Below are 14,028 nucleotides of genomic sequence, written 5' to 3'. Positions count from 1 at the left end.
TGGCCAATGAAGTTGTTTGAAAAGGACTGAGGGAAAGAAAAAACCAAAAATACGTGGAAAGGAACATGGAAGAACCTCAAAAGAACATTGCATTTTCAAGATCATGTAACATCAAACATAACATCAAAATGCATCTTATATTTCCTCCTTACAGAAAAACCACATGATTTCAACTTTCCATTTGATGTGAAATCAATGTTGAAATATGTTTTGGACACAACGTGATCCATTTTCACATGTGTAGTTTAATGTAATAACATGTAAAGCACATGTGATCACATTATCTTCACATAAGATTACATGAAACATGTTTTTGGAACACTTCCCGTGTTCACATGTGAAATTCATGTGGTTTTCGCGTAAACGCCCCTGCAGTTCCACACTCAAGGATCTTAATAATGCTTTAAAATGCACATGTACGATTGTGCATGTGTATGGGTTGAAAACAAAGTCACTAAAACAGACACCCATTTATTATTTATTCCCCCCCCCCCCCCAATTTGTTTATGTATTTGTCTTAATTAATCTAAATTGTAATTTCTACATACTTTAGCGTTAGCAGTCCATCAGGCCAATAGATGGCGCTGTTGCACTGTTGTAGCAGGAGAACAGCAAGTTCTGGCCAAGCGCTCACCATCTGCAGAATAAGGATCAGAACTTTACAGAGGTAAACTGTGTCTGTTCTTTGCTATTACAGGTATGTAACAGAACTTCCAAACGTTCAAATATATACACAATATGTAATGACATGCTATTTAACAACTTTGTAAGATATTATCACGTTAGAAAAGGTTTTGTTTTTGGCTTTGTGTCGAACTGAGTGAGAGTATATGTTAGCTTGATGCTAGCTGAGGTAAAAAATGATTTACAGTCACAGAGACTATGTTTTACTGAGTAGCTTACTTGTACTGGATTTTGTCTAGGAGATTTTTTATAAAGAATCCATTTGTTAGGATTTCTGAGTTGGTTTTACATGTTATTGTTTTTGTGTAAATTGTGCTCACTAGTTGGTAAGCTGGCCGAGCACGCTCAGTCTGGTGGACTTTTAGTGCATACAGTGAGAGAGAGACGATTTTCTGGAGGTGCCACTATCTTAAAGCTGAATGTATTTTGTCCGTTTTCATAGAGGTAGCGGTATATAGAAAAAACATTCAGTTATTTATGTTTTCATATATAGGTGTTTCTATTGTATGAATGTGAAATACATTGTGGTTTTCATGTGAAACCATACACTAAGACAGGGTTATTTGTGGAACATTTTTGAATTCTGCTTTTAGCTTTGTTTGTGTATTAAAGTGTGCACTTGTTTGATGTGAATATTTTCAAAGTACTAACAAAAATAGACAATTGAACAAGAGAAAAAAAACATTCTTCAGGATAAAGAAGCGCCAGAACTTTGCAGACGTAAATTGTGTCCGTTCTTTTTACTATTGCAGCCACCTCAGCTACACATGCACTCTGTCTGCACACGCATCCACGCATGCACTACACAGGACAAACACACACTAATGTTCTCTCTCTTGTGTTTGTCAGCAGTTCATCGTGGCCCTGTCATTCGCCTCCTTCACCAAACTCTGTCAGGGACCTACATGAAGAGTGCCACACTCAGAGAGACACTTTGACCTGTCCAGCTCTCTCATCGACTCATAGACGGCAGCTTTGAGATGGGTATCAACAATAGCATTGAGTTGCTTGAAAATTCATGTAGTGAAAACCAGATACAGACTACAGTATGATCCATTTTTTTTGTGTTCAATCAGAGTCTGCTCTCAATACTGTCCAGTTTATAGTTGGTCCTATTAATTGATTGACTGGTGTTTGTCCATGACTCTACTGTCAAACCTCTAACATTTTATGATGCTATGGTGTTGCAGCCTAGTATCCAAACTGATATGCCATTTTTAGTTACCAAAAAATGTCTTTATAATTTGCGATTCCTGGCTACTGTAGTGTTGTGGTTTCTTGCAGGTAACCTGCTGTTCCTGGCTGTGGTCAGCCATTTTGGGGCGAAGCTTGCAGCCGGCCCAGGCTCATTGCTATGGGCTGTTTCCTCATGGTTGTAGGATCTTCCTCACAGGCCTGCCACTCTTCTTCATGGGACGGTAAAACAACTGAAATACTGGTTAAACTTGTGCTTGTAGAGATACTCCAATGCGAGGATAGTTTCACTTTAGAAATAAAGAAATGTATCCAGTTGTTGATTAATCTCAGTAACATAGAACTAAAGTCTTGCGTAATTGGTCAGCTGCTTGATTATGTTTTGGGGCCTACATGTTAAGAGAAGGGATTAAGAGATGCTTTAACTGTGATGTGGTAATGTTGGACCCAGGTGCAGAGAAGAGACCAGAAGATTGAAGCAGTGGTTCCAACCAGTGTCTCCACCCTCAAGGGCCCATTTAACTGCCAGAGACTCCCGTGCCTACATCGTAGTTGCCTTCGCTGCGAGAACCGCTTGGAGAGAAAGCGCATGGGTGCAGTTTCTTGTCCTCCTCGTTCCGCTGTAAAGGACCGCACCACGCTCCACGAATGAGTGAATGAGGATGGGTCCGAAGGTGAAACGTCCCTTGAGCTCTATGAATGACCGTCAGCCTCGGGATTCCAGAAAAAAGCTGTTGAGTGAGGTGGACACTGTATGTGTTCCGGAAAGGTTTTTGGAGAAGACAGGATGTCGTCGAGGTAACAAAGACGAACCGATTCAACAAATCCCTAAGAGTGTCATTGATAATGCTTGAAAGACTGCCGTGATCGATATTCAAGGTCATGACTAAATACTCAGTGACCATAGGTGTTAAAGCAGTTTTCCACTCATCTCCCCCCTGATTCTCACCAGATTTTAAGGTTGCGGAGTCCAGTTTGGTGAAGAATTGGGCTCCTAGGCCAACTCCAAGCGGCGGACATCGGGTAGGGGGTAACGATTCTTGATCCTATATCTTTTCAGCCCTCTGTAATGATGCAAGGACTGAAGTTTGGGTCAGAGACAGAGAGACAAGGACGTTTAGACAGGCAGCCCAATTATGATATTCCACTAATTGGTCTTTTGACCAATCACATTAGATATTTTCGCATCAGCTCTTTTCAGAGCATATCTGATTGCTCAAAAGACCAATTACTCAAAAAATTACTGAATTGGGCAGCCTGTCTCAACGAAGCCATAGAAACCTGGACATGCTCCAACTGAAAGTTCCCTCCTGTCAGTACTGAGTTGAATGGCATTAAATACTTTTTTTTCCTCTCCCATCCCCTGTAGGTTTGTTGAACATGAGTGGGAATGAAACTCCAGCCCACTGGTAGCACTAAATGTGTGAGTATAACTTTTCCAGGTAGTTGAACCTGCCTGTGGGTGCGGTGGGATATTCCTGGGAGGTCTACTGATGAAGAAGGTATAAGCTTGGCGTGTGTCTGGAGAGGTCCTTTCCTCACTTCATGCGTAATCCTTCCTTTCGAGTTCTGCTAGTAAGAAATCCCCCTATTTTCAGGAGAGACAGACTGAAGGAAAGAGGGGTTGTGATATTTACATAAAGAACAATCCGATGTAAACAAATTGAGTGGGTCATGTGATACAAAACAAGCTCTGTCTCCGTCAAGACTTATTCAGAGCCACCATGAATTGAAAGCAGCTTCTGACGGATTTTAAACCATTCAACAAATAGTTTTATAATGAAGCGTAGACCATACTAAACACCCTGGATTCTTTACACACACATTGAAAGCCAGAAATCTCAAATTTGGACTCATCAGACCAAAGGACAGATTTCCACCAGTCTAAGGTCCATTGCTCGTGTTTCTTGGCCCAAGCAAGTCTCTTCTTATTATTGGTGTCCGTCCTTTAGTAGTCGTTTCAATGGAGCAATTCGACCATGAAGGCCTGATTCAAGCAGTCTCCTCTGAACAGTACATGTTGAGATGTGTGTGTTTCTTGAACTCTGTGAAGCATTTATTTGGGCTCCAATCTGAGGTGCAGTTAACTCTACTGAACATACCTTCTGCAGCAGAGGTAACTCTGGGTCTTCCTCATGAGAACCAGTTTCATCATAGCGCTTCATGGTTTTTGCGACTGCACTAAAAGAAACTTTCAAAGTTCTTGAAATTTTCCGGATTGACTGACCTTCATGGCTTAAGTAACGATGGACTGTTGTTTCTCTTTGCTTATTTGAGCTGTTCTTGGCATAATATGGACTTGGTCTTTTACCAAATAGGGATATCCTCTGTAAATACCTTGTCACAACACAACCTATTGGCTCAAACGCTTTAAGGAAAGAAATTCCACAAATKAACTTTTAAGAAGGTACACCTGTTAAGTCCAATTGTGCTATTTCATAGTTTTGATGTGTTCACTATTATTCTAAAATGTAAAACATTGTAAAAAATAAAGAAAACCCGTTAAATGAGTAGGTGTGTCCAGACTTTTGACTGGTACTGTATATATTGTGATATTGCAAATATGGGACAATCCAGGGGTGCAAAGCCCTTGGAGACTTACCCAGAAAGACTCACATCTTTAATCGCTGCCAAAGGTGATTCTAACATGTATTGTGAATACTTATGTAAATGAGATATTTCTGTATTTCATTTTCAATACATTTGAGAAAAAAATTGAAAACAAATTTTCACTTTGTCATTATGGGGTATTGTCTGTAGCTGGGTGAGATGATACAAAAACTATAATTTAATCCTTTTGGAATTCAGGCTGTAAGAAAACAAAATGAGGAATAAGTTAAGGGGTATGAACACTTTCTGAAGGCACTGTATATCTGTAAGAAAGTGATAAATGAGCGACTCTTTGAAAGGGGGTCATATATACATTGCCTTATTTAAAAATAAATAGCTATCATGCTATAATCGGCATAGTTTCTCAGACCAAGTCTTCATTCTGGCTTAAACAAAGCAATCTGATCATACTCCAGTAAAATACACGCTACAGGGAATGCAAAAAAATGGCTTCTGCAAAGCACATATACATTGTCCAATCAACATCCACACATTGATTTCATTCTTCGGATGGTTACACTGTGTGTAACAGTGATAACACCAAGTAAAACTGAAATGATAACTTAAAACACAAAATATAAATATCCATTGGTGTAAATATCCACAAACTGGAAGTCTTCCGACTAGCTTGGAAAGACAGTACCGTGCAGTATCGAAGAGCCCTCACTGCTACTCAATCATCCTACTTTTCCAACTTAATTGAGGAAAATAAGAACAATTCAAATAAAATAAGAACAATCCAAATTTATTTTTGATACTGTTGCAAAGCTTACTAAAAAGCAGCATTCCCCAAGTGAGGATGGCTTTCACTTCAGCAGTAATAAATTCATGAACTTCTTTGAGGAAAAGATCATGATCATTAGAAAGCAAATTACGGACTCCTCTTTAAATCTGCGTATTCCTCCAAAGCTTAGCTGTCCTGAGTCTGCACAACTCTGCCAGGACCTAGGATCAAGAGAGACACTTAAGCGTTTTAGTACTATATCTCTTGACACAATGATGAAAATAATCATGGCCTCTAAACCTTCAAGCTGCATACTGGATCCTATTCCAACTAAACTACTGAAAGAGCTGCTTCATGNCAGGCTGCCCAATTCAGTAATTTTTTTGAGTAATTGGTCTTTTGAGCAATCAGATATGCTCTGAAAAAGAGCTGATGCGAAAATATCTAATGTGATTGGTCAAAAGACCAATTAGTGGAAAAAATACCATAATTGGGCTGCCTGTCTAAACGAATCCCTTGTCTCTCTGTCTCTGACCCAAACTTCAGTCCTTGCATCAATTACAGAGGGCTGAAAAGGATTAGGATCAAGAATCGTTACCCCCTACCCGATGTCCGCCGCCTTGGAGTTGGCCCTAGGAGCCCAATTCTTCACCAAACTGGACCTCTGCAACGCTTAAAATCTGGTGAGAATCAGGGGGGGAGATGAGTGGAAAACTGCCTTTAACACCCCTAGTGGTCACTGAGTATTTAGTCATGACCTTTGGAATATCGAACTCACCGGCAGTCTTTCAAGCATTSATCAATGACACTCTTAGGGATTTGTTGAATCGGTTCGTCTTTGTTTACCTCGACGACATCCTGATCTTCTCCAAAAACCTTTCCGGAACACATACAGAATTGTCCAACCTCACTCAAGCAGTTTTTTTCTGGAATCCCGAGGCTGACAGGTCATTCATAGAGCTCAAGGGACGTTTCACCTTCGGACCCATCCTCGTTCATCCTGATCCTACTCGCCCCTTTGTGGTAGAGGTAGACGCCTCGGACGCCGGAGCTGGTGCGGTCCTTTCACAGCGGAACGAGGAGGACAAGAAACTGCACCCATGCGCCTTTCTCTCCAAGCGGTTCTCGCTAGCAGAAGGCAACTACGATGTAGGCAAACGAGAGCTCTTGGCAGTTAAATGGGCCCTTGAGGGGTGGAGACACTGGTTGGAACCACTGCTTCATCTTCTGGTCTCTTCTCTGCACCTGGGTCCAACATTACCACATCACAGTTAAAGCATCTCTTAATCCCTTCTCTTAACATGTATGACCCCAAAACATAATCAAGCAGCTGACCAATTACGCAAGACTTTAGTTCTATGTTAACTGAGATTAATCAACAACTGGATACATTTCTTTATTTCTAAAGTGAAACTATCCTCCGCATTGGAGTATCTCTACAAGCACAAGTTTAACCAGTATTTCAGTTGTTTTACCGTCCCATGAAGAAGAGTGGCAGGCCTGTGAGGAAGGATCCTACARCCATGAGGAAACAGCCCATAGCAATGAGCCTGGGCCGGTGCAGCTTCGCCCCAAAATGGCTGACCACAGCCAGGAACAGCAGGTTACCTGCAAGAAACCACAACACTACAGTAGCCAGGAATCGCAAATTATAAAGACAGTTTTTTTGGTAACTAAAAATGGCATATCAGTTTGGATACTAGGCTGCAACAACATAGCATCACATAAATGTTAGAGGTTTGACAGTAGAGTCATGGACAAACACCAGTCAATCAATTAATAGGAACAACTATAAAACTGGACAGTATTGAGAGCAGACTCTGATTGAACCACAAAAAAAATGGATCATACTGTAGTCTGTATCTGGTTTTCACTACATGAATTTTCAAGCAACTCAATGCTATTGTTGATACCCATCTCAAAGCTGCCGTCTATGAGTCCGATGAGAGAGCTGGACAGGTCAAAGTGTCTCTCTGAGTGATGGCACTCTTCATGTAGGTCCCTGACAGAGCTTTGGTGAAGGAGGCGAATGACAGGGCCACGATGAACTGCTGACAAACACAAGAGAGAGAACATTAGTGTRTGTTTGTCCRTGTGTAYGTGCATGCGTGGATGCGTGTGCAGACAGAGTGCATGTGTAGCTGAGGTGGCCTGCAATAGTAAAAAGAACGGACACAAGTTTACGTCTGCAAAGTTCTGGCGCTTTCTTTATCCTGAAGAATGTTTTTTTTCTCTTGTTCAATTGTCTATTTTCTTGTTAGTACTTTGAAAATATTCACATCAAACAAGTGCACACTTTAAATTACACAAAGCAGAATTCAAAAATGTTCCACAAATAACCCTGTCTTAGTGTATGGTTTCACATGAAAACCACAATGTATTTCACATTCATACAATAGAAACACCTATATATGAAAACATAAATAACTGAATGTTTTTCTATATACCGCTACCTCTATAGAAAACGGACAACAATACATTCAGCTTTAAGATAGTGGCACCTCCAGAAAATCGTCTCTCTCTCACTGTATGCACTAAAAGTCCACCAGACTGAGCGTGCTCGGCCAGCTTACCAGCTAGTGAGCACAATTTTACACAAAAMCAATAACATGTAAAACCAACTCAGAAATCCCTAACAAATGGATTCTTTATAAAAAATCTCCTAGACAAAATCCAGTACAAGTAAGCTACTCAGTAAACATAGTCTCTGTGACTCGTAAATCGTTTTTTACCTCAGCTAGCATCAAGCTAACATATACTCTCACTCAGTTCGACACAAAGCCAAAACAAAACCTTTCCTAACGTGATAATATCTTGACAAAGTTGTTAAATAGCATGTCATTACATATTGTGTATATATTTGAACGTTTGGAAGTTCTGTTACATACCTGTAATAGCAAAAAGAACAGACACAGTTTACCTCTGTAAAGTTCTGATCCTTATTCTGCAGACTGGTGAGCGCTTGGCCAGAACTTGCTGTTTCTCCTGCTACAACAGTGCAACAGCGCCATCTATTGGCCTGATGGACTGCTAACGCTAAAGTATGTAGAAATTACAATTTAGATTAATTAAGACAAATACATAAACAAATTGGGGGGGGGGAGGGTAAATAACTAAATGGGTGTCGTTTTTAGTACTTTGTTTTTCAACCCATTTACACATCGCACAATCGTACATGTGCATTTTAAAGCATTATTAAGATCCTTGAGTGTGGAACTGCAGGGCGTTACGAACGGAAAACCACAGAATTTCACATTAACACGAAGTGTATTCCAAAAACATTTCATGCTAACTCTTATTAAAGCAACATGGTGTTTTCAAAAATCAACTAAATAAACTTCAGTTAGTGCTAAATACGGCTGCTAGAATCCTGACTAGAACCAAAAATTTGATCAATTACTCCAGTGCTAGCTCTCCTACACTGGCTTCTGTTAAGGCAAGGCTGATTTCAAGGTTTTACTTTAACCTAAAAGCTACATGGGCTTGCTCCTACCTATCTTCCGATTGGTCCTGCCGTACATACCTACACGTACGCTACGGTCACAAGACTCAGGCCTCCTAATTGTCCCTAGAATTTCTAAGCGAAACAGCTGAGGCAGGGCTTCTCCTATAGACTCCATTTTTATGGAATGTCTGCTACCATGTGAGAGACGTAGACTCGGTCTCACCTTTAAGCTTTATGAAGACTTATTCTTCAGTAGGTCTATGATTGAGTGTAGTCTGGCCCAGGGGGTGAAGGTGAACGGAAAGGCTCTAGCAACGAACCGCCCTGCTGTCTCTGCCTAGCCGTTCCCTCTCTCCACTGGATTCTCTGCCTCTAACCCTATTACAGGGCCAGTCACTGGCTTACTGTGCTCTTTCATGCCGTCCCTAGGATGGGTGCGTCACTTAAGTGGTTGAGTCTACTGACGTTCTTCCTGTCTGGGTTGGCGCCCACCCTTGGTTGTGCGTGGTGGAGATCTTTGGGCTATACTCGGCCTTGTCTCAGGATGAAGTTTGGTGGTTGAAGATCCCTCTAGTGGTGGCTGTGCTTTGCAAAAGTGGGGTTATATCCTTCCTGTTTGGCCCTGTCCGGGGTATCATCGGATGGGGCCACATGTCTCCTGACCCCTCCTGTCTCAGCCTCCAGTATTTATGCATCTAGTTTATGTGGGGCTGGGTCAGTCTGTTATATCTGGAATATTCTCCTGTCTGGTTCCTGTTTGAATTTAAGTATGCTCTCTCTAATTCTCTCCTTCTTTCTTCTCTCTCGGGACCTGAGCCTAGGACCATGCTCAGGACTACCGGCATGATGACTCCTTGCTGTCCCCAGTCCACCTGCCTTGCTGCTGTCCAGTTTCAACTGTTCTGCCTGCGGCTATGGAACCTGACCTGTCACCGGACGTGCTACCTGTCCCAAGACCTGCTGTTTTCAACTCTCTAGAGACCGCAGGAGCGGTAGAGATACTCTTAATGATCGGCTATGAAAAGCCAACTGACATTTACTCCTGAGGTGCTGCACCCTCGACAACTACTGTGATTATTATTATTTGACCATGCTGGTCATTTATGAACATTTGAACATCTTGGCCATGTTCTGTTATAATCTCTACCCATCACAGCCAGAAGAGGACTGGCCACCCCTCATAGCCTGGTTCCTCTCTAGGTTTTGGCCTTTCTAGGGAGTTTTTCCTAGCCACCGTGCTTCTACACCTGCATTGCTTGCTGTTTGGTTTTTTAGGCTGAGTTTCTGTACAGCACTTTGAGATATCAGCTGATGTACGAAGGGCTATATAAATACATTTGATTTGATACGTGCCATGGAGACTTATAACGGAAACTTTCCTAACACCAAAAGTTCCCACGCTGAGCGATATTGTTTACTACACTATTATGCATACAATCCAAGTCATACGTTTATTGTCATTCATACTCTTATTTTGAACCGATCATCTTTGCAAAAGTGTCAATTCAGAGCTCGGAAATATTGGAATAATGTGCTTAAGGGGACTGACACTCAAGGTGCACAACAGGATAACACAACAACCACATTTTCAATTGACAATCATTGCTTTAAATGGAAGTGGTCGATAGATTTGTATAGAAATATACAAACAATGTATTTAACTTGTAAACCAAGGTTGGATTAGTAGGTCTAAGCAACATGCACCTGGATAACGCGTCATGAATCGGGACGGGCTCCTACGTCCTCATATACACATTATGACATAACAAAGAGCTTAATCTTTCACGAAATAAAGACATAGAAGCATACCCATTTATACAGGTTCTACACATTCCATTTCTCCATGGCAATAGAATGTAAACATTCTATTTGCGCAAAACATCGCCTACAACTCAATTCTAAGTGCAGCATATTGGACGACTCCACAGTCATTGATTATTCGCGACTTTAAGTCATTCCTGTTATCTCTAGAGCATCCCGTATATCTATAGCGCTGCATTTCTTCCCCATCTTACCATGGATAGGGTTTTGTGCATTCCGGCGTTCACTTATGGTCCCACAAAGGTAATCTTAGGAGAAATGCATTTTAGCATACTGTAAATGCCTGTGCATAACAAAGCATAATTATTTTCATTATCTTCAAAGGAATTCTGTAGAAGCAGCCTTTATTTTCAGACTCTGCAGGCCTGCTGGGAGGAAACATATTACAATAAACAGGTAAGATTCATCCCACAAAAACATAAACAGAGAGTTGTATTTCAAGACAGTTTAGAGAAGTTGGTCATAAGAGTTCTTAATATCACTTGCAAATCGTCAGGCATGAGCAGTTGTGAAATGTTGCGAGAGGCCCTTCTAAAAAGCACATGATATGGTATTTCGTGGCACGGTCTCACACCTTACCTCATCTTGCAGAAGAAGCTCATGGTCCACTATYTGCTGCTCCAGAGTCAAGGCCAGGTCCCGCCCCATGTCACCACGGAGCACATGAGCAACTGGCTGGTGTCTCAGGGCAAAAAATCCCTTAGAGAAGTGATTACCACTCAGCACTCACCTTCACTGCCATTCCCTGCCACCAGCAGCACTCAGGAGGTGTGGTAAAATAAACAACAGAAAAATCAGAAGCCAGGAAAGTTGAATTGCTCTGTATTTTATTTGAAGGGTGTGGAAGGAAACCCTGAGGAGGGAAACGACCTCGCTCGGCTGGTAAGAGAATGAGAGTTAGAGACATACTACCAAGTTAGTGAGCTCTTTAACTAGCCTTTCAACAACTAGTTAGCACAGCAGGATAGATCTGTTTGAAATTACACTAATGGGACTTCCTGTTTCATACTCAGGCCTGGGAAGTAAACACTTGCCTAAAAATGATGAACATAGAGCACGAGGCTTTCTGCAAGCTCGTCGCTCCATGCACTCCACCTCGCCAGCTGACATGTGAGTTCCATGTACTGCCTCATATGACTTGATCCATTTATCTACACATCTGGAACTACGCAAAACAGACTAAGACAGTGTACTGTGTGAGAAACATTGCACATCGTTTAGCTTTGTCTTTCTCCTTTTTGTTGATTTCAGCGATCCTAAGGTCCACAGCATCGTGGAGAGAGCTGTGAGGAGCATTCTGGCGAGCAGTCCAATGAGCCCCGTAGCAACCTGCTCGAGCCCATCTCAGGTGGTGGTGGAGGTGGTGCCCAGGCTCCTCCTGGCCCTGTGGCTTCAGCCAGAGGAAGGCCATTCAGAGCACCCAATCCTTATAAGCGGGATGGCCGTGGGCATGGTGGCGGCTGTAGTGGAGAAGCTCTCCTGCATGTTAAAGGACCCTTCCCCTCACATCCCTTTCTCCCGGGCTGCTGCTTTTGACTCTGTGCGKTCGATCCTCGGGARAATCAGTCAGTCCTTCTCCACGGATGACCTCCAGAGCMCTTTTTATATGAGCYCTGTCTGTGCCTTTGTGGCGGACGAGGTGCAGAGCTGCTTCCAGCCCCCWGCAGCCACCCTACCAGTCCCCCCTGTCCTCGCGGTGGCCGTCTCCACCACACTACCAGCTGACATCCAAGCAGGTGAGTAGCAATGATAGAGAGCATTCTGACAGATGCCTGTTGTGATGACATCTTGGTGCCTTGTAGTAGTAGAGCTCATAAGGATTGTTGTTGTCACCCATAACAGACGCAGACCAGGCTTCTTCCCACCTGGAGGTTGTGGACATCACCCTTAATACAGAGGAAGACCAGGCTTCTTCCCACCTGGAGGTTGTGGACACCACCCCTAACATAGAGGCAGACCCTGCATCTTCCAGCCTGGAGGTTAAAGACATCACCCCTAACACAGAGGCAGACCAGGCTTCTTCCCACCTGGAGGTTTTGGACATCACCCCTAACACAGAGGAAGACCAAGCTTCTTCCCACGTGGAGGTTGTGGACACCACCCCTAACATAGAGGCAGACCCTGCATCTTCCAGCCTGGAGGTTAAAGACATCACCCCTAACACAGAGGAAGACCTGGCATCTTCCCACCTGGAGGTTAAAGACATCACCACTTACACAGAGGCAGAGCCCATCTCTTCCCTCTTGGAGGTTGTGGACGTCACACCTGAAGAAAGGACTCTCACGATGGCCGTCTTCGCCACTCAGCCAGCTGACATCCAAGCAGGTGAGTAACACTTAGAGAGCACTCTGACAGGTGCCGTTTGTCATGACATCTTAGTAGAACCTTTCAACTGGCCAGTGTTTAGAACCTACGGTTTGCATTTTTTTTACATTCTGTTCCTCTTTTTTCCCTTTCCAGAGGATGTGGCTGTGGTCATCCCGGATGTCACCCAACACGTCACCAAGGAAGTGACACTGGATGTTCCATGCAGAGCTAGGAAAGGGGCAGTCCGGCAATTTTTTTGCAGGCTTTGGAGGGCAGTGTGCTGCTGCGCCTGCCACAAGGAAGAGGAGGAACAATATTAATTATTCATCAAACATTCAGAAATGGGATTGAACCATAGACCATTAAATTATTTGCATTATAAATTGGACTCAATTCTGCTTTTCTTGTTTACTACTTAATTTCAGAACTTTTCTATAAACTTTCACTTTGCAAGTGTGGAGTAGGTTGTGTAAATATCTGGGAAACATCCCAATTTTATGCATTGTTTTATTCAAGCAAGGTTAAAAGATTAACGTTTCGGCCTAGTCTATGACGATATGCAAGTTGTGTTTGCCCAGTAAAAGGGCGACCCAGACTCACCCTGGTTCTTGAGGGTTGAACACAGTGAAAAATGATCATTAAGTAAATGGGACTTTTAAATTCTTGAATAAAAATCTTTAATGAACATGAATTTAAATACAATTGACTTGAGGATCAGCGCAGGCAGGCTGACTGGCTAGCCCTGAAGGCCCTCTGCCTCTACCTCTGTGTGGTTCATCTCAACCAAGAGGTTGTGTGGGTTGTCTTTCTCTCTGTGGGTGTGAATCACTATGACCTCTCMCTCTGCCTGCCATTTGGCTGATCAGAAGCCTTCTGCTCTTTCTTGCTCACATGAACAGGAGGAATTGCCTCAGGGGTAACCTCCTCCTCTATCTAACGCCTCTTCCACCTCCTCTTTCTGTGTTCGACTGAGGTCACTCGTTCTCTCTCCCTGGGTGTTAGATAGTTCCTCCTCCTCTGTGTCTTTGTGAGTTGTCACGCGCTGTCATCCTCCTTACAGGCTGGTCCTCGGCAGCTGCTTACATATTTTCTTATTCTAAACGGCAGTGTTGAGTTTTGTTTTACCAGTCTCCTCACCATCAAAATAATCTACATCATCCAGTGGGACCACCACCTCTGACAGCACCTCACCACCACCGTCATTGCTGTCACCCGGATAATAATCTTCTGACGATGGACCTCT

At 42.8% G+C, this 14,028-nt stretch overlaps 1 protein-coding gene and 1 long non-coding RNA gene across 10 annotated transcripts in view; one reads left to right on the top strand and one right to left on the bottom strand.

Annotated features, from left to right (window-relative positions):
* The window catches only part of LOC111976664 (uncharacterized), a 13,082-nt gene extending 4,763 nt beyond the window's left edge, over positions 1-8,319 (bottom strand). For 3 of the 5 annotated variants that reach the window (XR_002878951.2, XR_002896425.2, XR_002878953.2), the window contains exons 1-4: positions 8,101-8,319; positions 6,688-7,263; positions 5,991-6,457; positions 5,818-5,892 (exon numbers count right to left, since the gene is read on the bottom strand). This is a non-coding gene — a long non-coding RNA (uncharacterized lncRNA). Of the gene's footprint in view, positions 1-5,810; positions 5,893-5,990; positions 6,458-6,687; positions 7,264-8,100 lie in introns of all 5 variants that reach the window. The other 2 variants (XR_002896424.2, XR_011481339.1) reach the window with 2 other exon arrangements.
* A 3,434-nt stretch (positions 8,320-11,753) lies between these two features.
* LOC111976336 (uncharacterized) lies at positions 11,754-13,173 on the top strand. 5 transcript variants are annotated; one of them, XM_070448119.1, is made up of 3 exons: positions 11,754-12,214; positions 12,429-12,803; positions 12,939-13,173. In XM_070448119.1, the coding sequence occupies exons 1-3, from the start codon at positions 11,791-11,793 to the stop codon at positions 13,103-13,105; spliced, it is 966 nt and encodes a 321-aa protein (XP_070304220.1). In that variant the 5' UTR covers positions 11,754-11,790; the 3' UTR covers positions 13,106-13,173. The 5 variants fall into 5 exon arrangements, with proteins under 5 accessions (XP_070304220.1, XP_070304219.1, XP_070304218.1 ...); XM_070448118.1 differs by having other exon boundaries at positions 12,381-12,803; XM_070448117.1 differs by having other exon boundaries at positions 12,327-12,803; positions 12,939-13,172.
* The last annotated feature ends 855 nt before the right edge of the window (positions 13,174-14,028 follow it).

Source organism: Salvelinus sp. IW2-2015, linkage group LG17, assembly GCF_002910315.2.
Source record: "Salvelinus sp. IW2-2015 linkage group LG17, ASM291031v2, whole genome shotgun sequence".
In the NCBI taxonomy this organism is placed as follows: domain Eukaryota; kingdom Metazoa; phylum Chordata; class Actinopteri; order Salmoniformes; family Salmonidae; genus Salvelinus; species Salvelinus sp. IW2-2015.
The sequence above is the reverse complement of the archived record's forward strand: the minus strand, read 5'-3'. Positions and strand labels throughout refer to the sequence as shown.